This window comes from Anopheles stephensi, chromosome 3, assembly GCF_013141755.1.
Source record: "Anopheles stephensi strain Indian chromosome 3, UCI_ANSTEP_V1.0, whole genome shotgun sequence".
NCBI classification, from domain to species: domain Eukaryota; kingdom Metazoa; phylum Arthropoda; class Insecta; order Diptera; family Culicidae; genus Anopheles; species Anopheles stephensi.
In genome coordinates, this window is record NC_050203.1 from 5,018,360 (window position 1) to 5,043,033 (window position 24,674).

The window sequence follows — 24,674 nt, forward strand, 5'->3', positions numbered from 1 at the left end:
GCCCCAAAAAAAAACAGTAAAAAAGCTCCTTATCTTCATCCTCTAATAAGTGATCGGGACGTTACTACGCGAAAACATAAACTAGACTTTCACTCGCCCTCGGTTTTGCGCGTGTTGCCTTTTTCCTTCTTATTTTATTTCATCCTCTCTTTCTCGCTCCCAATATCTCGTAGAGGAAAGAAACAACTAGGATTCAATGGATGGATCGGCAATGCGATTAATTTATATGCAAAATAAATTTAACTTATCTCATGTGAGGGAACCGTGGAACGTGTTCGAGAGACCGCGAGAGAGAGAGAGAGGGTTGTGTCTTTGGTCCGTCTTTCCCGACGGGGGTTTTATTTTGTCGAAGAGGAGAAGAAATACATGGGAGGCACCGAAAAGGGAAGATAAGTATGTAGCTTTTGCATAAAACATGGTCACAATCAAACGAACAAGTATCGTACTAAGCACCACAGCGGGTGGATGTGGTTCCGGTTGGGGCGGTTGACATGCCCGATGCCGCGCACGGTCAAGCCAAAGGGAATCGGAAAGACTTTCTGTGTGCCTATTTTCTTTTCGCGAACCGAATGCGAACGTTACCGGGTAGGATGGAGAAGGCATTTTCAAATCGATATCTACCGTTTTACAATTTTACATTCTGGTGTCACTAATAAATTTTCCCCCTTTAAACGTACATTGAGGGCCAAAACCAACCAACAGCTAAAACGAAGGTACGGGAAATTATATAAAAATAAACCCAAATAATACACATCACCAACGACAAAGCAATACTTAAGCGCGCTACTGCCAACCTAGAAATTAAATAAATATAGCAGCCCCAAGTGGTATGCTCTCGCGATAAAATTACACCTTCTGCAGCTTCTATTGCCGCACCGGGCTAAGTGAACACACCAACTCCGTCTGGTGACTCTCCCGGTCACCGGTCGTCGTATACTCTAAACGCAACTATCAACATACTTTACGCCACACAATGCTACCGCTACACACACATACACACACGCGTGGACACTTACCGCTCCATTAGCGCTTCCGTTGGTGGCTCCTGCTGCGGCCGCTGCCGCTGCTGCTGCTGCCTTCGATTTGCTGCCTTTGCCGCGTCCCCGACGGGATTCCGGCTTCAGTAGCTGACCATCCGGACCGTACAGAATCTGTGGGAGAGAAGCAATCCCGGCGGCCAATCGACGGAAAAAGGCACACAAAAAATGGGAGAGGAAGAAAGAAAAAAGAAGAAAAAACAGAAAGCTTTTAGTTATCGCTGAATGGCGTCAGATGTCGCCACGCTAAGGTGGCGGGGACATGTCCAGGGCGACTTTTATGCTATGTGGGAGCTTTTATGCTTTTATGCTGCGTTGAGCTGGAGAGCATAAAATGCTTCGAGAATGAAAGTTGGCTGATGGCGGCAGCTTTTGTGTGAAAGCTTTCGCTATCGTACGCTAGGTGGCGCTGATGGAAACAGCGGACTGTGCTATAAATGTGGATGCTACAAAAGAAGTTGTACTCACTAAAGTGAGAAGAATTTCGTTGCTTGCCAGTAGATTTTTGAGATTTTTTTTTCTAAATCCATTTGGAATTAAGATATTAAATTCAAATAAATTAGACCAGGTTTTGTAAGAAACTATCAACAATTTATACAATTAATATTCCTGAACTGATGATAAATTTTCACATTTCTCAGTCCAGTAGTTTCCATTGCTTATCACAACCACAAACATATTCCTTAACAACAGCTGCATTTCCAACCACCAAATGGAACATGGCAGAAGGAAAAAGGGAAACACAACACCATCATGATGCCACCTTCAGGACAGGACGTTCGCCTACATTTGGCTTTCTACCACACATTCGTGGCGTGCGCGCGTTTTTTGCCTCCATCTTCTGCCTTCGCACGCACGACGAGAGCGGAAGATCGTAATTCAATTGCTGCTCTAGGAGAAGCAGATGGGATTCATATGGAAAAAAAGTAGCTGGAAGAATGGTTTACAACACCAACGCACCAGAGACTTGGAACGCTCGATCCTAGCTCGGATGCATAGCGAGGGAAGGAGAGCGGGAGAGAGAGTTCGAGGCCTCAATGATGACGGCTGCAGTTTGTCAACACCAGCATCAAACCACAGTTTCCACCACAGGCGCTCGCCACAGGATATGTGTGTTGTTGCCTCTTCCTGCTTTTCCGCAACCCAAGGCCTGCAGGACTCTTGTCTGTCATCACGTGACATCGTGCGCACAAGAGAAGAAAAGAAAATTGAAGCACAAAAAGTACATGTGTGGTTTGGTAGGCGAATGGTTTGAGGCACGGATGAAATTTGCTTCTTCATGGTTGATTATTCTCGATAATTAATTTCCAAAAAGTGACCTTCTTTTAAATGAAACGCTCAAATTGAATATCGTAAAAGCCTCCAGGAAGAAGATCGCTCGTTGTGGTAAGAAATGACTTCCAAAACAACATCCGGCACTCCATTGTGTAAGCCTTCCCGTGCGGGACTGCTCGTCACAAGCTGTTGTGCGTCTGTGTGATCCTGACACGAAGCAAAGCACTTAATACCCTCAAAAACCGTCTGTAGTAGAAGGCTCCCAACGTTGACGACATCAACCACGACGACGATAAAAAAAAACCTCCACTTCCTGCCAAGACACCGGCCCGAAATTCGTCCGGCACAGTCAAAGAACTCACACCCTGCGCTATTGCGACACCAAAAAAAAAACTGTTATGCCTTTTCCCTCCAAATTTTCGTCCACCGGCTCCGAGACGGTAACCATAGTGACCAAGGTTAGTAAGCAGCGTCTTGTCTACTTCCGGGCGCAGTAGAAAGGAAAACACAAACGGTCCCTTCGCGTACGAGAGTTACGCGCGCACGCGAGACCTTGACATTCGTCCATTTCTCCCGAAAATCGAATGTGAGACTGTATTTTCACCCCACCCCATTGCGGAGGACTAGAATTTTCCGGAGGCGTCTCTAATTTCCCTAATCTTTTACTCCGGCGCGCGTCACACCAACACCAGCTAGAGGCGCTGATGCTGCCGTTCGCATGGCGCGGGCTAGGTAATAACACTGCCACACCAATACCAATTTCATCGCCTAGAATAGATTCAGCACGGAAACACGCAAACAGACACGTAGCTGTGTTTTGACGCCGATGCGTTGGCCCTTTTTTCGGTCCATCGATGCCTTTTTTCCGGAGGGTGGCAAAGCAAATTTCGCCAACCTGACCCTCTGCGTTCGTTTTTGTGCGTGCTACAATTCGCTTTATTTTGCCCGCTACACTGCCGAACGGATATTGGCCTCAAGGATTCTACGCTCCTTAACCGGCTTTCCTTTCCACAGAGAATGAGTTTAAGGGGACCCTCTCCACGGATGGAACTGTTCGGCTCAGTGTGGTACATATGGCAACGTGCCATTTAATGGATGATTTCATCGACTTTTTCCTATTGTGCAATAAAGCGAGAGGACTTCCTACCGTCGGGTTTTTTGGGGAAACCTTAAACCAGACGTCCTTGAAACTGTGTCCCCTTAACGTCACCGGCAAACAAGAACTCACGCCCCTCGTTCCCGTGACGCTACTCAGCTCAAGTCAATTGTTTTTGAGGGATTTTTTGGGACAACTTTGGATGAACCCCTTTTTTGGTAAGCAAAACTCACCTCATCAAAGAGTCATCTCGGGAGGGAGTCAAAAGAGTTTTTTGTTTTTGTGGCAAAACGCCCCATTATAATTGCTCAATTGTGCAAACAGCCTTAGATAATGGGGGAGGGTGGAGTGTGTTAATTATGAACCGTTTAACTCTCGGTTAAGAGCCGAAAAGTAGCAAAACAAATGCAGTAAGAGCGTGTGAAAGGTTCTCATTTAAGGCAAGACAAGGGACAACTCACATTACCACCCGACACGATGCACATTTTTCAGGCCTCTTTTTGGTCTGCAGCGTGATGTACTTGTGTACCGATAATAATTATCTCCTCGAGTCACATCTCGTACCCCAAAAACTCGGCTTGGAAAATTGGAAGCGAAAAAAAAGTTCATTACCCGTCGAGCATTTTAATACAAACAGCCGGTCGTTCGCTCGCTTCGCCCCCGGTGCATCGTATTTCACGCGACCGGAATACTTCCTTCTACTTTGCTGGGGGTCTTCGCGCCACACATCCTGGGCGCTTACCGAAAACAAACACCTTTCCGTACGCTGTGACACGCTGTCCCGAAAATAGATGACATTCAACTTGGAACGTCGACGATCCAGCAGCATCCAGCAGGCACAGCCCGCGTGTAAACGATGCACCAGGGAAATCCCACAAGGGCGCAGATGGAAAGCACGCACCCGATTTGACGATTTCCTTCACCGAACTCTGCTGGGGGTACGCATTTTTCCATGCAAACGGTGGACAAAGTGAAAAATTGTCACAAACCCCAGGAAAGGAAGGAAAGAAGCAGAAAGCGGAACGCCAACTGTTCCAAAAATAAGTTCCTGCAGGCGTGGATGGCAGGCAGATAATTTTTCCACAAAACGAACGCAGTCGATGCATTCGAGCAGAAGGAAAATGCTTTAAAATGGAAGCCAACACGCACACGCTAGTTAAATGCTGTGTTGCAGCAGCATTAGCGCTGTAAACGGCGCACTGGAAGGAAAAACGAAGTGCAGTTTTTCTTCCCACTTTTCCTTATTTTCCTTTCAATCTGTACTGCAGCGTCGTAATCAGCAGCAGCAGCAGCAACAGCATCAAGGAATTGCATTTGCGTTGCGTTAATTGCATTTCTCGGTGCATTTCACTTCTTTCCCTTCCCGTCATCCCCACGATCATCGCCTGTCCCACACATCCCCCATAGCTAGAGGTTCTTGACCCTTGGCAGCGCACGCAAAACCCCTTGGAAGGAAGCGAAATGGCGCGCACGCATCGAACGCTGTTGATTGAGTCCTTTTAATGCATTTTCCACTCGAGTTTCCGCATCTCGTGGGGACATCCTTTTACCGTGCGGCAGTTGTTTTTTTTTTTTCACCTACCATTAACCCTCTTCTTTCATCTGTCTTCTCAAGATCAATGGGAATGCTGCTGGGTGGGTGGTGTGTGTTTTCTTCGGCCCCGGCCCGGTTGTGTGTGTGTGTGTGTGCATGCACACCTTTCATTAAGCGACCGAAGAAGAAGCAGCAGCAGCAGCAGCAGCAGCCAGTGAGTGCAATATTCATCTCAGCGATGCATTAAAAAACTTAACACGGCGATGCATTAACCTGCTGCCGAGGAGATGGCTATGCGTAACACCCTTTTCCCCTATCCAACTCTCCCCGCCTTTCTCACCCTGATTGCTTTCATTTATTTGCCTTCTTTCGCCACCACCACCAGCAGCCGACCTGGTCATTATCTTACGGTGAGCTATCAGGATCCCAGGAAAAGGGCTAACGACCCTGGAGGTGCATAACCGCATCCTTAATGCATCTGTCGATCGATGTTATCCGTTCGGCAGGCCGCTTGAAGGCGCTCTCGGTGGCAATTCGTTAAAATGAAAGGGGTGACTTCTTGTACGAAGGCTAACCACATTATCAGGCTTCCCCCTCCCCACTGGTTTCGATTCGATGCGGTGGAAAAGCCCACTTAGAAGCATCAGAAGAAGAGGAAAGGGAGACTGAAGCGAGTCCCTTCCTTCCAACAGGGACTATTTACGCAGTTATGCATTCGAAAAACGAGCCTGTGGGTTGAGCGCCTAGGCTGGGGAAATTATGATTAATTAGAGCAGGAAGGTTCTTTGAACTCTCGTGCATTTTCAAAACCCCACACGCCATTAACGAGGTGCCCGGACAAATGTGCAAGAAAACAAGCCTGACTGTGTGTATGGGCTTATATTTGCTCGGGCGCTGTACTTTTGGGCGCTTCAAACCGACTCGGGCGATCGAAGGGAAAAGGCGCACCAACAAACAAACAAATAATCTTCGCTCGCTTCTTTTCGCGTATACGCAATAACGCTATCAAAGGATCCAAAAGAGGAAAAACATCCCCCCACACTCTCTGCTTTCCCCCCATAACGTGGGCTGTTTGAAATTCACCGTGAGCGAGCGAGAGAAAGAGAGCGAAAAGCACACACACAAAACAAAAAGCATCCCTGCCCTTTTAAATGGAAAGGGGAGGATGATGGTTTGGGGCAGGGTTGTTGTTGGTGAAAGCGCTCCAACTTCTGACCCGGTTCAACAAGCATCGTGTTGGGGTAGGTCCCCGTACGGTTGGGGATCCCTTTTTTCCACTTCTTTTTTGTTTGGTTTCGTCAGCTCCACCGGGCTACGAGAACGTAGCCTTACGCGAAGGGGCGCTTTATAGCGCACGAGATGAATCGTCCTTGGATAATACGCGTCCTCGACATCGTTCCATCCATCCAGCGTGATGGAGTGAGAGGGAGAGAGAGAGAAAAGAGAAAGGCTCACAAGAGCGAGAGAGCGAGAGAGCGCGCGAGTGAGCGCTCGCAAGGAAGAGCGTAAGTATGCGTTTTATGAAACAAAAGCATTAACTTCCGCTTGGTTAAGCGTGTCTCATTAACTCCCCCAACGCTCCCGTGGGGGTGGGTTGATATTTTCCTGCTCTTGTTGCTGCATCCAGCCGTACGCACGTGTGTGCGTGTGTGTTTTCTGCCTGGAAATAAGGATGCAAAGGAGCAGTGCGTGCGCGATTATGATTAATTTCTTACGCACTGCTTTCTTTTCGCGGTTCAGCTTAGATGGGTGGAGCCGTATGCACTTGCACGATGCAAACGCTGCGTTGCATTATGCACTTCAAAGCATCCCCCATTCGGTCCCGCTCTTACCCCCGAAGGTCTTGAGGTCATTCGGTGAGAGCCGGGGGCGACCTCCAGCTAGTGCGACTATTGGTGGCTCGCAGGAATGTTGTCGGTACTTGACAAGGAAAAAGTGGGAGGTTCTACTACTGCCACTACTACTACTAGTATCGCTGATAGTTAGTAAACGGAAAGGGTGAGATTTGTGCTGACGGGTTAAGAGATGATGTGCGGTTATGTCTTACCGGAGGATGATTGGTCTGCTCGAAAGACATCAACGAGTTCTCAAGACACCAAATGGTGGGTAGCAGTAAAATCTGTCATTTATACCAGCTTAAATTATAAAAATAATATTCTCCCTCATTGTATGTGGAAAATGTAAGATGACAATTTCTTATCACTTACTGGGCGCCTCCATCGACTTTTCAAGCGTGTCATTTTCGGTGCTTAACATTTTAATTAGAGGATCATTTTCATTTGTAAGCAAAAATGTGAGCAACAGATAGAAATCATCACCCTTGTTTATTATCTACCACAAATAGCTGGTGAAAAGTAAACGCCTGTTTTCATTACACCCATTAAAAACCCTTTCCAATTTCTTATCAAAACGAGGTGGAAAATCTAAACCCCCTTTCTGGCGGACAAAGACGAATGCAGGGGAGAAAGTTTTTCAACACGCGATTAAAATTTAAAGCAAAACACAAACGCAAAAGTAACAACGAGCTGGAAGTGGGATGAGCTCCTTTCTCGAGGGGTTCGAAAGGAAAATCTGGGGCAAACGAATGAATTTTGGTTTGTTGGTGAAGGTTAGTTATGTTTTGATTCCGTTGCGTTTAGGGAGGAAAAACCTTTTTTCCTATTTCAATGAAGAGTTCTTACTGCTTTTGACTTATAAATGGAATAAATTTTCATTAAAACATTTTCATTAGCTAAAGGAAACACTTTACGTTGACAGTGTCTTTTCATCCCTTATGAATACTTATAGGAAATAAATTCCAGCATGTTTGTTTTTGCCCGTCGTTCCCGAACTCATCCCAACCTGCCAGATGTCCTACAGTTGACATTCAGCTTCCATCCTTTTTTTTCAAGTACACCTCAAAGAGTTCTCAAAAAAAAAAAACAAAACCGGACGTACAACGGCGATTCGCGTGAGATCGCCCAAAAACCCCGAACGGTGTCCAAAGTCAAACGTCATAAATTCGACAGGCTTAAAACTTTTTTTTTATATTCCACTGCCACTAACTATCCCACAGCTACTTCCTGCTAGCTCCCGTGCCCGGTGAACAATCACTCCATAGGAAAACCGAGGGTTTTTTTCACCGGGGCGGACAGAATTATTCCAAAGAATTCTGAAAAACAAAACACCATAGAGAGCAAAAAAAAACCTCCCGTAAGAAAATCGGAGGCGGCAGTTGGGCGGACAATTCTTCAGCACGGCACGTAAAGTTACTGAAATTCTTTGCTTGCCTCTCTCTGAGTGTGTGTGCGAAAGCAGGCAAAGAAATAGGATTACAGTTGTGTAGCCGAAAAAAAAAACAACACCGGAACAGACAGCCGCACGCTTGCTGGAATAAAAAGGTGCTCACAGAAAGCGAAAAAATACGAGCACAGAGGTGGAAAACTTTTGCCAAAACCTGGCTCACGTACCGGGACAGGACTGCCACAATACAACAACAGCAACAACAAAAAGTCCACCATAAAGAATGTCCTCCTCGGTTTCTTTCCCTCCCCGTTTCCCAGTCATCCCTAGAAAGGAAGTTACAAAGTTAGATGCAAGGAATAGAAGAAACTCCTTTTTTTCTTCGCCCCTCTGTCCAACTGCCGGAAAACGGAGTCGGTGCGAGACTCCGAGGTTTTGGATGAATAAGGAAACAAAATTCCTGCAACACAAGCGGAAATGCGTCTGAGCCATTGTCCTAAGCGTTGGCGGACGGAAGCATCTTGGCGCGGTGGCACAACATCAGCAGAAAAAGAAAACTGTCATCGTTGTGAATGTGAAATGTTCGTCCGATTTGAAGGGGGGTGGGGGGTGGTCAAGTCTGTCCGCATCTACTTCCGCAACTACCAAACTTTTGACAATTCGGGAATGACTTTTATGATGAAGGCATTTAATTGTGTCCGGACAAAGCGAGCAGGTTTTTGATAGACACCACTATAGCATCAGTTGTAATAAAATTTTCTAAAGTGTCCATTTAGTCAACATCACAATCAGTCCAGATGAATGTTTTGCATTTTTAAATCAACATCAAACACGTCCACAACCACAAACCCCGAATGCGCTTCTCATTCATTCAATTGCATATTTTATGCGATGTAAGAAAATTTCAATTTCCCGGTCGGACACTAACCGGTCGGCGTTACTGCCACCTGGACTCCCTCCCGACGACAACCCCAAACCGTCAACCAGACCACCCGACTCCAGGCATAGGTGATAAGGGGGGGAAAAAGGGAAATCTAATTATAAAACGCGAATAAATTCGTAATTAAATATTCTAAAGGTTAGATTAAATTACAGCCGTTTTGGTCGTATTTTTCCACCTTCCGTCTTCCGTGCCCAACCCCGTCCACTCCACCACGCTTTCGCTTTGTATTGGTTTGTGCATGAGAGTTTTTTTTTTTTGTTGCTGTTCAATTTCATTCTCCTCTGGTTTTTTCTTCTTCATGCCATTTTTAAATTCCATTTGCAAAAGAGACTGGTAAGCGTTGCTACTTGCAGCTTGTCTAGAAGTCTATGGGAACCTCGCTCCATTCCAGGCGGGTGGTATTGCGTTAGTTATAGGTTTCTGGCTAGATGTTCTTCTTCTTATGCGTTTGCTTTTTTACCATTCACTTCGCTCCGTGTGTCTTATTAGAGAGCCTTTTTTTTGCCGTCCTCTTTTCTGCTTACTAGCATGATACGTTGGTATCATCTCTTCGGCGCTACTATTATTAGCCAAGCGTTCTACCGTTCGTCCTTGCACAGACGCGTAAACACACACGCACTTGGGGGGCCCGAAAATTCCAGGCAGTCACCGGTGTCGCAGGACAAAACCAGCGCGCGAAAGGTGTCATAAATTTCGACCCCATAATGACTTTGCTCACGTGAGCGTGAAACGAGAAAAGTTGCTTCTCATTTGTTGTGTAGGTCTGCTGTGGCCGGGCCTACCGAGAAGTAGGCGCGCAGGAAAAAAAGAAAAAAAGGCCCCGCGTGTGCGACATTGCATACAGAGAGAGAGAGGCACAGGGAAAAAGATAAACCAAAGCAAAATATGATACAATCACGTGGTACGCTATGGGTGTCTGTGGGTGAGCGAGGATTGTTTATTTCTGTGAGCTCGAAATTGGAATCGCGCGCTTTCTCGTGTAACAAGCCGAACTAAAAAAAAGAAGCGTTGACTGCAAACAATGCACAACGAGAAGATCCTGATGAGGAGATGCGTGGTGAGATGTAAAATAGAAATTCATGCCTACTCTCAATCACAATTCCTTATACATAATGGGTAAACAGGCAGCAAAGTTGATGCTTATCAAGTTCCCGATTGATTAGCACACGCTTCCACCGAGAGACGTAAATTATTCAGCTGTCATTTAATTCTGCCCAAAAACATGTGATTAATGAGACCTTCGACCCTTCGCACACACCACACACACACACGCAGATGTGCGAAAAGTGCATTAAATTTCGGCTAAGCCAACCGAAACGCTCGAGAGCTGCCCAAAATGTCATTAGCCAGACTCAGAGATCGGAACGCCAAAATTGGATGCATTCGCATGACCGACGATGACAACACTGGGCTACCCGAACGAACGAAGTATTGATTGTCCGTTTTGAGGGTCACCGATAATTGATCGTTACAGCCACTGGAAACCACAACCTTCCAAATGTGGAATTAAATAGCAAATGTGCCATCCTCTCGGGTGGTGTGGTGTCCCCTTGCCCGTCGCACTATTCGATTACCGAGCGAACTAGCTGACACATGTGCACCGATTCCCACACGACGAGCACCTTTTTTCTCCGAATTCAACTCATTAAATATTCACTTGCAGATAAAATTGCATAAACCGAGACAGTTCGTTTTATATTAAATTATCCAACTAAATATATCACCTCAATCGCTGGAAGCTGCTGATCCAGCAATTCAACCGAACAGATACGCACATCGCTTTCAGAGGCAACCAGGTATTAATAAAGGTTCATTCTCCCCAGTCGATACTCATCTTATCGTTCGAAAGAAAAGCGGGAGGGGGGGGGGGGGTAAAACCCCTTCTCCACCCTAATCCAGCTTCAGCTTCCATTCATATGACGAGCCGTGCATCATATCCGCATCTTTTGTATGCATTTTTCCATGGCGATCCAATGTGCGTGCGTGTACACAAAGCATCACACACACACACACAAAGCAATGCAAATATTTGCCCTCCCTCGGTAGATAAGACACGGGCAGAAGAAACGCCGGATGCAGTTGCTCATCAAAGAAGAAGACGCTGCTTGCAATATTCCTTTTGTGCCACATGGATTTTCCCTCTCACGAAGCCTAGAATGGTAGGCTCCATTTCAAGGCTCCAACGGTTAAGCGATAACCGAAGGAGCCGTATCTTCCTTCTCGGGGTAAAAGATTCCTTATCCAACCGGCAGATAAATTAAGCCCAGATACGCTCGCTTAAGTGTGTAACGCCATTGGTCCCGGGGTTGGAAAACTCGTTTCCCTGCCAATTAGCAAACCAAGCACTAGGTTCCTACCCCTAGTTCCTTTTTTTCTTTGCTTCTTTGTCCCATCGGAATTTCATTCCCCCTTTGTTTACACCGATAAGAAGCGGCGAGAGATCCCCAGCTTTTTGACCTAATTTTTAATCCTTCTCAAAAAATATGTCCCCGATGAAAATATCAGCCCGTGCAATTGAATCGCCCCGCTGGATGTGTAACACCACCGGTGGAAAATGGGTTTTCCCCTTTTTTACCCCTTTTTATTTTTGGACAAGTGTCCCTTCAATGGGTGGTGTTTTTTTTTATGCATTCCAGTGCAGCATTGTTTTTGCCTCGCCGGTTCCCGGGCGTCAATTGTCGGCCACTGCATCTGGGTAAGGTAAACAAGACTTTGTCCATTTTCCCCCTTATTTTCTGGTGGCTCAGGTTGGGTAAATTCTTAACGGGAGTTTAAAAAGGGAAAAGGGATTTCTTGTCCTTTCGCCACCAAAATATTCCAACCCTGGGCAGGCATGTAAAAAAAGCTTCTTAACACACAGATCACTAACTGTTTGCCATGCACTGAGCGATATTTTATTTCTTGGGAAAAGTCTTATCCACGCACGCATAAAATATAAAATAAAACAAGGAACAAAAGGGGGATGAACGCACTCGACACACATTTGCACACGAATGCACTTTCGTGCATAAAATGGGGGGGAGGTGATCTCTCCATAAAAATCTGGAGATTTCGCCCCCGACGCACTACGCACACACACATACAAGCGGAACGCAAAATCTTCATCTTCGGCGGTGCGTGCAGGCTCTTTGTTTTTATCTCATTTCGAGTTCCTTTTCCATTCAAATAAAAGCGCACTTGTGATGCATCTTAAGCACATCCTTCAAGGGTGAAATGCGTGCATGAGTGGATAAAGCGAGAATTTTCCTTACTGTTGGATTATATTACAATTTTAATATAGAATAGAATATCTTAAATGTTTCCCCGCTCAGAAAATAAAACAGGAGTAGAAAAACCACCCTAGAAAAAACAATAACAGTTCGTACGTAAATAAAAACACCCATCCCGCGTCCCCAACCAGTCCCGCCCGATGCTCGATGTTGTTTCGCGATTTCATCAATTCGATTGCGAGCGTGCATGTGTGCAGTGTTGTTGCGAAATTGGGTACGTTTTGTCGAATTTTCCCGCAATCCCAGAATTGCATTTCAACCATATCTCTCTTCCTTCGTGTGCGTGTGTTGTCATACGAAAAAAATGGGATTCAAGCCGTGTGCAGCACACTGAAGCCAGCTTCCACTCGTGTGAAGTGTTTTTCCAATTTTACTTTCCATTTTCATTCCGGTGTGCATTGCCCCAAAAAATATATCCAAACACACGTGCATCTGCATCGGCCGGTTGGAAAAGGTCGACCGGCACACACACACTCACACGCAGGAAAATTTATATTTTATTATAAAATAATGAAATTCGATAGAATTAAATATTTCACCAGTGCGATGCATATGCATAACAGCGGTGGAACCGGAATTCGATCGCAATCCACACACACGCACAGAGAGAGCTACGTGCGGTGCAACTTCAGACAAACACACACCGAGCAGCAAGCGAGGAAGATCCGGTGTGGACAGGCGAGCGGAAATGAATTCAAAATTTGCACTCGATCCACACACACACGGGGGCACGGAACCAGAAACAAAACCCCCGAATTAAATTCAAAACAGAAAAAAAGCGTGAGCATCTCTCCCCAACCACCTCCACCCGGCCAGGTGGGCAAGCACCATTTCCCGGTTCGAGGGCCGTGGGCTTCCGGGAGTCCCGGGAGCCCGGAAAATGATTTCGCGATCATCAAACACCGGCCGCCGCCGCCGCCTCCACCCGTGTGCGCGAGGGAGGTCCTTTTTGGTGAAGTTCCTCACCCATGCCGAAAACTCCAGCCATTGCACACAGCCATTGATGTGCGATTATGCGCAACGAACGCATCGAACCGCAAGCACAGAGAGAGCATACGCACGCACAGGTTTCGGTTGGGAGAAAGAGGGGCGGAAAAGGCCGTGAAAGCAGGTAGAGCAGTGCACGAAATTTATCGATTCGTTGGCTCCCCTCATTCCACCATTCCGTCTCCATTTTTAGGGCTCCCAATGTTTTTCGCTCGCTCAATTAATGCTATGCAAACGGTGGGCCACCAACCAACCAACCAACCATCAGCGGGGTTTTGCATCGTTGAATGCATTTACTCGCGAATCAAATAAATTTTCGGAACTCACAACAACAACTACCATCCGCCCGAAAAAAAAGAAGGTTGCAACAAAACCAACAACAACAGGGAAACAAGCCGGAATCCTGTTGTCCTTTCCCCCCCTTGGACCTCGATCGGAGCGCCATCATCATCATCATCATCGTGCTGCAGAAGGCTGCATTCGAAAATGGGTAATTATATGAACACCAATCGCGCGACGCCCCAGCTAATGCATTGGCACAAATGCACCGATGCACCACAACGCTTTCGGTGAGGGGAGGACACCCTGAGGAGGGAGGAGAAGCGGGGGGGGGGATGTTAAATGCAAACATCCACCTTCACACGGAGAGACTGCAATACACCCGGGTGGGCAAAAGCACGGGAGGAGCTGGCATAAATTTATTAATGGAAGCAAATTTGCCATTTTCAACGATTAGTGAGCGCGAGGTTGACGAAAAAACGAAGCTCCTATTGCGGAGTTGGATTGTGTGGTGCTGTTTTGCTGGAGTGACACCGAACTTAACCGGTCCGGGATGCATCCGGGATAACCCGGGATGATAATTCAAACCTTGGAGCCTTGGATTGGAGATTGAAACAACAACTGTATTTCATCCATAATGTATGAGATGACAGTACATTCCCTGGCACTGAAGTGCCCAAGCACAAGCAAAGGATAGGATAACGCAACGCAGAAAGCAACTGCAACGGCCTAGTATGCAAGGATGAACGGCATTCGTTTCACTTTTGTTCTTCTAATTAATTGTAATAATTTCTTGTCGCTGATTTTTCGATTGATTTTCATTCGCACACTAGTTAGTCTGTTAGCAAAACAGGGGGTTAAGTGTCCGTTAGTAACACACACGCACGCACACACACACACACACACACAGGCATTAGTTCGGTAAGTAGATCAGTGTATTAATGTAGTTAGTGTTGGATGAGTTTGGTCAGTCATTTTCTTCCCTTAAATGCTATGATTTAGTATTGTTTTATTGGTTTTAGTAGTCTATTAGTGGTCTATTAGTAGGCACACGGGGTTTTAGTTGATTTTTTAGTGTTTTTGGGTGAGTTTGGTTTAGTTTCTTTTTTCTGTTAGTATTGGTTTCACATTCTTTCACTTTTTTTTCTGTTTTCCTTATCACTATTGCATTCTTCTCATTTTCTTTTTATGTTTCATTCACTTTTTCCTTTTTTTCTTTCTTCCATCATTCAGATGCATTTGAGAGCGGATTTCGTTTCACTTCACTTATCACCGCGATCGAGGCAGTACCGTGCAGCTTTTCATTCACCGTAACATCCTATGCGTAACATCCTGCATCCGGGCGTGCGTTGCGTTTGCCTGCTGCATGCTATCCCGAAAATCGGTCTGATTTAAGACCAAAAACAACACCAACAAAATAAAGCGTCCAGTTTTCCGTTGCTGTTCTGTTTACTTTCCCATGCATCGAGCAGCCGGTGTCATTAAACTTTACGCTCCGAGGCCAGACCGTGAGGAGGTCACGAGTTTGGAAGAAGCAAAAAAACAACTCCAACGGAATCCAGAAGCACTTCTTCCTCCTCAAACTCAAAATCAAGAAGCAAAAAACGACGAACAGGAACGAAAGTCAAAGCTTGTCAGCTCCTCAAAAACCCCGGCCTGGATATTTAAACACAAACGGCTCGTCATCCTTTTTGGCGGAAGACAATCATATACGAAGCGTGAGGCATCCTTCTTTTGCCACGTCTGAGAAAGAGCGTGAGTGCATTGAGCTTTGAAATTGCATCCTGGTGCAGTTAGGGCATACGGTGGGAAAACAATACACACAGCCTGAAGAAACATCCACACAGCCACACAGGATATGCCCGGCTCATGTAGGATCTGGATCTATTCTAAAAGTACAGCAGCACATAGAAGAAAAAAAAACTACGGAAAATGCGGAACATGTGGTGAAGCAGAGAAACACACGCTCAACCGAAAAGAAGAAGAATGATGTGTGGAAATAATGGAAATTGTAATAAAAATAATAGCAGCACCGAAGCAATGAAATCGAAGCGATAAACCCTGAAGGGGATCGAGTGAACCGAACCAACTGTGGCTGACTGGATGGCTGGTAAGGATAACTAACAGGAGCTTCCATTAGCGTGAGCGAGAGCAAGCGAGCATAAAGGCCAATGAAGGGAAGGGAAACGCACACATCTAAATGCCGATCAACGGGCGATCCGATCCGGAACCCAACCCAAAACCGACAGATGTGCAACGAAAACTGACAACCGCCGCCTGAGCTGGCGGGAAACTAACCGAAAAGGAAGGGGAAAGATGCTGAGGACCGGCGGAAAACAAAGGGCAAAAACGGTGGTGAGAAGCGAGCCAGAGGAAGAAGCAAACAAGCAACAGCGGACGGAACAACGGAAAAACGGAATGAAACTAATGCACACACACATTATGTCGCTGCTGCGTTTGTAGGAAAAGGAAAAACTGAGCCATTGAGAAGATTGGCGGCGGAGGAACGAACAGGATGGGAATAGTTTAATGAAAAATCGAATAAATGTCCCGGACAAGCGAATACACACACACACATGAATGCATGGCGGTAAATTGAAGGAACAACCGAAAGGACGCGCGCGTATAATAAATTGAACCTGAAAGGAGGAACGGAGCTGGGTGCACGGAAAGTTGATCAGATGGCGTTCGGAAAAAGGGAAAAGCGAAAAATAAAATGCATTGTTTCGAAGGAATGGGACGAGCTGGACGAGGTTGGACATGGTCGAGGAATTACTTTTGGCAAAGCACGATCAATTTATTCCCGTTCGTTTTGACATCCTTTTGACAAGGATGTGATCTTCGAACGGTGTACCTTCCTAAATCCTAATGCTTTAAAAGGATTCGATTACAAATCGAGACCATTCGAGTTCCTCCAAAAGGTCTTCGGAGTATCCCGATGAGTGCATGCAAGCTGCAACTTCGAATTTCTGCCCTGAGGGATTAATCCGCGATCATGATCTGGATTTTGGGAAAGTAAATTCCCTTCTCGATTAACCCCACCGATACTAATGGAAGGTGTGGATTAAGGCCTGCAATTGCAATTCTTACGCTTGCTTCTCCCTAACGCAATGAAGCGTCCCAAGAGCTACAGCAATTCCACCAGCCGAACACCTGGTTTGTGCAATAAAGCGGGCGCAATTATCGCGATCAACGGCGGAGTCGACGGGCTGTGCATGCAAATAGCAAGCCTTTGACCCGACAGCGCGTTCCGACAGATGTTGCTGCCTGCTAGAAGACGTTGGTTTTATGCTTCACCGCGCACGAAGCCAAACCAAACGCAACATTCTACGGGCGTTCGCGCCTTTTAATGCACACCGAAACCTGGCTCGCTCGCCTCACACTCACACAGCAACCGATGTGCGATGCATCAATTGAATTTAAAACGAAAAACGACAAACACTTTAATCAGGCTAGATTTGTAAATTGCGCCCAACCCACCGCCGTTTACTCGCTGAGCGGTGGTCAGAAGAGCGAGATGGACACATCGCCGCCGTGTTCCGCGCAATTGTGTCCTCTTTATTTATAACCTCCAGCATTGTAATCATTGCCAATCACCGTCATCATTTTCAGACCGAGCTGGCATCATGCATTGGGCCGTGGCGAACCGTGGTCAGCACGCGAAACCGAGCTGCGCTGCTCCATGTTCGACGAGAGCGAGCAGCAAACCCGACACCGATATCCTTGCTTACACAGACACACACACAAAAATTCCCCGTGTGACAGACGTGACATATGGTCCTTTCGAATGGACGGTTTTTCGGTAAGGAAACGACCGACGACATGGAACTCGAAAGAGAAAAATAATACCGTTGGGACTTGTGTACTTCCCGAGCCGAGCCACACAAAACAAGGACGCAATTCTTACACACACACACACACACCGGCAATCGTACGAGTTCCGTGTCCGTACTGTTATTATGTTAATTTATGATCCAATTCCTTCCCTTTCCCCTTTCCACCACCTTCCCGATCATGGCTGGGAAACCATTTTTCCACCACTCACCCTGCCAAGCTCCGGGGTCGGCTAATCCGACTTCAGATAGTGTTAAAACCCTGTCCGAGAACTGGTTTTTTTCGGAGTAAATTAATTTGCATCATTTTCTTCCTCTCACCGAGTGAGTGGAAACGCTGGAGCAGACTTAGACCAAACCATTATCGGGAACTGACGATCAGTTCTTTTAGCAAGCCCTTAGAGAACGAAATTAGCAACCAACAACCATATGCGCACGCACGCAAACGCCCCTGTGGCAGGGGTCCCTGAAAAAGGGAAAAGGACACAGCGAAACGTGATACGAAGAACCGCAATGCGTCGACAGGACAGAAGCCGCATCCTTGGAGGTGCTTCCTTGAGGACAGCATTTTTAATGTTTTGATATCGCCGATCAAGGTGATGAAAAGGATAATGTTACCAGGATTCGTTAAGAAAATTTTTGAGCTGGAGAACCTACGTGTGAGTCATATTTTGTGTGAGTACTTCCGTGTGACTTAGGACTTTACCCGCCTGTCGTAAGCAATTGAGTTAATCCGTTTCATTAAGGCTAATTGCACTCGAGTTCTCGTAAGGGTTTCCCCTCGAACGGGTCAAAGATTGAATCGTCCACAGCGATTGCACTCTCTCTCTCTCTCTCTCTCTCTCTCTCTCTCTCTCTCTCTCAGTGGCGTAGTGGCTCTTCTTCTTCTTCGACCCTGTAACTGGAAACCGAACGGAAGTGTCATCTTACACCACCGCCGTTTGCAACATAACCACATCTAAAACAAGCAACAACAACCCGATATTGCACATTTCGCAACAGCAACAAAAAAATGTCCCGCTCGTCTTTCCAAAAAACAATGAAGGAACGACCGCAAAACAAACCCACTAGGAAGGCTTCCCATTCCTGGGGAACGGAAGCAATGAAACTGTCAATACGTGCGTGCCCGGCCCGGTACACACAAACAGCTGACGCGGTGTGTACATGCGAACCACGAATACACACACCTGCGCCGCAACCGTTGGGTGTGCAATTTGCGAGCCGGAAGGGGCAAAAGGCTGATACAGCAGATCAACAGACGCCACCAGCTGGACGACAAAAATTTGTGTCTTGGATGTCTCCGGCAGTGCGTTTTTATCTGATTCTTACAGTTTTTAGACCCGATCGGTTTTACGTTTACGAGGCCATATTTCAGGGATGTAGGTCAATGCGTCTCCCCTTAATTAGCAGCTGACTGGGCGGTGGTGAGTGCCGTTTGGTAGGGAATACTTTGTAATACCTGCAAAATGGGGAACGCGAGCAATGCTCCTTAAGGATTCCTTATGGCGTAGGGCAAAGAGGATCCTTCCCAATCGGAAGCAAGCAACAGATGAAGCGTGAAAATTGATTTTTATTTCCCGCGTTTTGTGCGCTCCTCTCAGCCAGCTTCCTCATTAGCTACGCACATCTCAAGCACCGGAACTAACGCCGTGCGTTGGGTTTATTACGATCGCTTCCTGTTGGTTCCCCATACTGCTGCACCAGCACTCTCCGACCAACTCCTCAAGACACTCCCGATTTCCCAAATGTGGTCACACAAGCAGCACACTAACGGATTCGTTCGTTTACAAACGGTTCCAGCCATCTGCCTGGTTTGCTTATTTCCCTCCAGGATCATACGGGTAAGCTGTCTCCATGCGGTGGGAACCAGCTTCGCAAGCTGCACCCAGCACGGGTGGCAGTAGTTATCAGCCATGTGTGTCTGGGCTACCACCCGCACCACCCGATATACGACAGCGACCACTGAACTGTCCATGAACTCAATTCGGATCGAAAAATCAATAAAAATACGTATGTACCCAAACGCCGCGCTGTACACACATCTGCACTGATAGCGTGGTGTTTGTTTGCTAAAACCCCCTGCTAGACCCCAACCTTCACAGCATATGCCACCGAGGTGGAGTCCTAAATATAGAGAGGATCAGTACGGTTCCGTGCGATCCTTGCGCCTACTTGATCGACGCACCTTTCCTGGCTGGCACCGGTGTAAGAAAGCAAACAACAATGCGCCCTTATCTCGACAACGTGCTCCAACAGTCCGCGTCCGTGCCCCAAACATGTGCAACTTGTCTTGACAGCCAACGCCACCAACGGATTTATTAGTGCCATGTCCCATTCCCGGCGCTGACAGTTGCAAAGCCTCAAACAACATGCGTTAATTGTGGGTCCACGATAATCATCTTCTCCATCGGAAGAGGCTTCACTTGAGGCCGTTATTTTATGCCCTGTTCGTGTTGGCAGCTGGTTTCGGTAGCAGCAGCAGCAATTGAAAGTGGCCCAAAACTCGCTACATAATTCCAGCGACAGATTTTATCTTCCCATTGCCATTCATTAACACACATCGCATGACGTTCGGTTACCGCCCACTGAACTAATGGGTTCCTTAACCTTTAGCCAACGCTGGGTCCAAATGTCTAAATTCCTCCAAACAAAAACTTCTCTCCAACATAATACCAAAAAAAAAGTAAAACAGCGAACCAATCCTCCTCTCTTCCACCAAGAAACACTGTCCAACAGGATAACTTTCAAAGCTTACCTTCTTCTCCGTCAGCTTCTCGCAGCGTCGGGTCTTGCAGATCTGGTGGCTCTTGTCGTTGCGGCACGGTGCGCAGTCGCCACAATTGTCCTTGCGCGAGCAACCCACACACTCACCGCAGCGCTTGCGCTTCTTTTTCGTCTGCAAAGGCGGATAGATGAATTAGATTCACGCTCAAAGTTGAGCTCCTCTTGTCCGCGCAGTGCTCTCTCTACTCACCGATTTCTCGCCCGGTGTGCCACCGTCGTCCGTGTCCATGCTCATCGTGTGCATCGGGCTCTTGAAGTTGGCGGTGCTCGAAATAGCGGCCACCTGTCCCGGATTGCCACTGTCACCGATCTCCATCGCGCTGCCCTCCGATTCGGCACTCGACTCCAGCGACGAGGCTCGTATTTTCCGGCGCTCCTTCTTCCGGTTGTCGATGCGCGTTATCTGGGCCGGCGTACCCGGATCCAACCGGACGGAAGTGGTGCTCATCTTACCGCTCGGTGTGGTGGGACCGGTAGCGGTACTGTTGTTGTTGTTGTTGTGATGATGATCCGACGGCGTGACCAGATTGTGCTGATGGTGCAACTGCAGCTGAGGCTGATGCTGTATGAGCTGTTGCTGCTGCTGCTGTTGCTGCTGCTGCTGCTGCTGCTGATGTTGCTGCGCCAGATGGTGTTGCAGCTGGGCCGGTTGATGCTGGATATGGTGCACGGTACCGTTCTGCGCGAACAGTCCATTGTCGAGCAACGGGTTCTGGAAGTTGCTGTGGTGCAGCGTGGCACCATTGTTCAGGGTAGTCATCTCGTAGTCCACCACCTCCTTCTTGATGACCGCGAGCGTTGGGATGGTTTGACCCTGGAAGGTGGCCATCGGTTGGTACAGTTGAATGTGTCGCTCGTCGATGTACTGCGGATGCTGATGATGATGGTTGATGCCCGCCAGATCGCGTACCGGTATGGCGGCCGGTACGATCGGATAGGGGCGTGAGTTTACGGCCGACAGTGTGTGGAAGCCACCCTGTGGCAGCGGTGGCAACGGGGTCGGCGTTAGCTGCGTGAGCTGCGTCAGAGAACCTCCCGTTCCGGGCGAGGCGGAACTCGGTGAGATCGGTACCGGTACGGCCGTTACCTGTGGTAAGCTTGGTTCCGGCGTTACCATGGCCGTGTCGGTAAAACTATGAAACTGGCTTTGAAACGAGGGCAGCTTCGGGAAGCCGCCATGATCGAACCCGCTCGGGGTGGGTGGCGGCGGTGGGCCCGGTGTGCCGGGCGGCCCGTGCGGGGGCGCCATCCGATTGTCCTTGGTGTCCATCTCCCAAGGGCGCGTGTAGCTGCCGTTAGAGGTCGTCTGCGATGCAATCACATCGGTGGACCCGTTCGTGGCACTGTTCGAACGCTCCGGACGCTGCTCGTAGTAGTCCCACGAGGGCTCCAGCTCGGCGGAGAACGACGTGAACGACGGTAAACTTTGCTGGGTCGTGTCGTCCGCGGTGCTAGCACTCATCATCGAGGTCATGCTCCGAAACGCGAACCGCTGCCGGTGCTGCTGCCTCGCGGCATCTTCGCTTCCGCCAGGCGATCGGTGACCAATACAATTCACACTTCACACACTACCCTGTGCGCCCTACCGTAGCTGACTGACTGACTAAACCTGACTTGCTAAACCACACTGTAAGAACACTCGCGACGCGCGACTAGAACAACGAAACTCCACTTTTTTTTCCCCGGGGAAAACGGTTTTTGCGATCGTCTGTATATTGTTTTCTTTTTCCTTCACACTCCACCACACGTGCTCAATCACTCACGCACACAATACAGCGAGGTAGTTCTGTTCGGAAAGCACTAAACTGTTTGGCGCGCACTTGAACTTCCGCTTGATCTCAACTAATTTTTGGTATGTAAAAATTTTCCACCTCCGCCCGCACTTACACGCTAGGAAAAATTTGCTTTTGCACGTATAAAAAATAGCTGGTTTGCCTGCCGTGTGCTGGCCTTCTAAAACCACCCGAAATTGAGGTTAATAATTTAGAATTATCTTCGCGTTCCACGATTTCACCGCTATTGCTATGTGTGGAGCTCTCTGCTATCGGGGCGACTAGGGCCAGGCTCCGCTAGCTCCGATTAAATAGTACCAGGTCACGACGTTTGCTTCAATATTCACACTCACTCACACGAATAAATATGGGCGGCCGTGCGCGCGCGCCCTCTCGGATCCACCGCGTTTCGTTAAGAATTATTTAAAAATTGTTGTTTTTTGTAGCTTTTTGGTTTGTTTGGACTCGGACGATTCCTGAACACGTTGTTGGATGCACTCGATTGCTTTTGGTACGATTTGTTTCCTTTTTTGTGGCGTGCAGTTATCGATAGACTCTTCTTGGATCCTTTTAAATACTAAATATTTCCTCTGTAATTTACTTTGTACTTTGATTGGTTGTTTGTTTGTTTGTTTTTGTTTGTATTTTGCTTTTGGTTTTGCTGCGCTTAGATGATTTGATGAGCTTTCCCGATTGGCGGCTGGGTCTTCCCGTTCACGCTTTTATTGTCGAAAATTCGCGTTCTTTTGTGGGTGAAACTGGGATCGGTGGTGGGTACGATGTACGGTGTATAATTAACGCCTTTTACTCTCCTCTGTTGGTATCTTTTATCTTTTTGGTAGATTGTTTTCTGCTGCTTCGTTTGTTTGTTTTTTTGTAGTTTTTAATTTGTACTGTCGCAGTTGCCGCTCCACACTGTGTAGATTGTAGATGATGAAGATGAAGAGAACAGCTTCCAGAAACAGAAGGGAAGCTTGTGTTTGCTTACACACGAAACGAATAAGTTACTTAGCGTAGCTTTTGTGCTACTGACTCGATATATATAACTTAGATAAAACGAAGGTGCGCTCTCTCGGTGCGATGATAGATTTGTGTGTGTTTTTTTTTTTTTTTTGCAACTTGAAGCAGTTTAAACTAGATTGGTTGGATTGTTTTCGTTGGGTTTTTGCTTTGCCGTTCCGATACGTTATTTGAAGTGGTGTTTACAGCAAACGGTTGAATAATTTAAATAAATAAATAAGTTAAGCGACGACGATAAATACATAAATAGCGTTTTTAATGTATGTGTGTGTGTGTTGTTTAAATTATTTTAGCCAAGCAAAAGGAATCTTTCTAACGTAGTTTAACTTGACGCGCGTTGTCCGAAACCGTTGCAGTTTCTTCATTGAATCGACTGGACTGCTTGCACCAGTGGCGGAGCTGCGGCGCATTTGCTTGCCGCCGTTTGCTTTTCAAAGCGTTCCAGGCTTAGCTTTGGTTTCACGTTCCTACATTTGCCGTCCTCTGCTGCATCTGTGAAGAGAGGGAAAAATTAGTTTAATAAATTAAATGGCGAACATATTTTAATAAGGAATCGTTATATTCTTCTCACAGTATCACTTCTGCATTATTAACGACCAAAACACACATGTGACGATTATTCATCTTGCGTCTTCTTAACACACCAAATGGAGCTAATTTTCGGTCTCGGATCGACACTCATCGTCAGGAAACATTCTTGTATTCTTAAACCAGCATTAGCATGATCACTTTTACACTTGCTTCCCTTGCTACTTGTAACATTCTCAAGCAACCACCGTTCGCTGGCGAAGATCTTTTGAATATTTTAATTTTAATTCATAGATGAGTAAGCACAGCAACGTCCATCCACGAGTGCGCCGCCGTATTGACACAGTGCTGCACAGCGCGTGCTGCGCGCCGGAAAACTCACTACGCCGTGGAGGAGGAAAATTTACGAGTCCTGTCGTTGTAATTCCAGACGGTGTACGCCACACGCTCAACACGCGTACCCAGCGGCGCCGTCTCCTTCGTACGCACGGAAGGATAATTTTATGCGAATTACACTTTTGGGCGAATTATTGGGTACGATTCCGCACGAGGAAAACGCAATTTCCGTCGGCTGAAAGACACCAACGCATGCTAGGAACGGTGCGAGGTGTTTGGTTTTGCCTGTCGTCATACGAGGGTTGTGCGATTCGAATTCGTCCCACTAAGACTTAGGATGATTAGTTTCCGACTAGTGCGCATCCAGCGCCGGATGATGTATGGCGCATTTTTTAATTAAAATTTTACCTTCCTTGCGTATATTGTTAAGGGCCTCCGCACTGCTCCTCAGCCCAAAATTCATTAAGGCAGCGCGATAAGATTTTGCGATGATTTATTCAGCCGCGACGTGTAGGCGATAAAACCATAATGGATTAGACTTCGAATGTGAGACATTTTATTGCATCCCTCTGTTGGTAGTTGGAACGATTACCCGATAGTGGCGCCCGACAAGTGTAAAACGCTCGTCAAAGTGAATATTCTATCCGGATCCGTATGTCATCCGATTATCGATGTCCTTCACCATCAAGGACACCAAGGACGAACAAGCATCCACAGAGAGAGAGAGAAAGGGCACCACGTAGAAGGAAGAAAAAAATT

The 24,674-nt window shown here is 47.1% G+C and overlaps 1 protein-coding gene across 6 annotated transcripts in view; it reads right to left on the reverse strand.

Moving 5' to 3' along the window:
* Positions 1–24,674, reverse strand: part of LOC118510262 (DNA N6-methyl adenine demethylase) — a 151,264-nt gene that overhangs the window by 113,999 nt on the left and 12,591 nt on the right. For all 6 annotated transcript variants that reach the window (XM_036051852.1, XM_036051849.1, XM_036051851.1 and 3 more), the window contains exons 2-4: positions 20,450–23,543; positions 20,231–20,371; positions 1,017–1,151 (exon numbers count right to left, since the gene is read on the reverse strand). In XM_036051852.1, coding sequence (XP_035907745.1) covers positions 1,017–1,151; positions 20,231–20,371; positions 20,450–21,733 — 1,560 coding nt within the window. In that variant the 5' untranslated portion in view covers positions 21,734–23,543. The remainder of the gene's footprint in view (positions 1–1,016; positions 1,152–20,230; positions 20,372–20,449; positions 23,544–24,674) is intronic.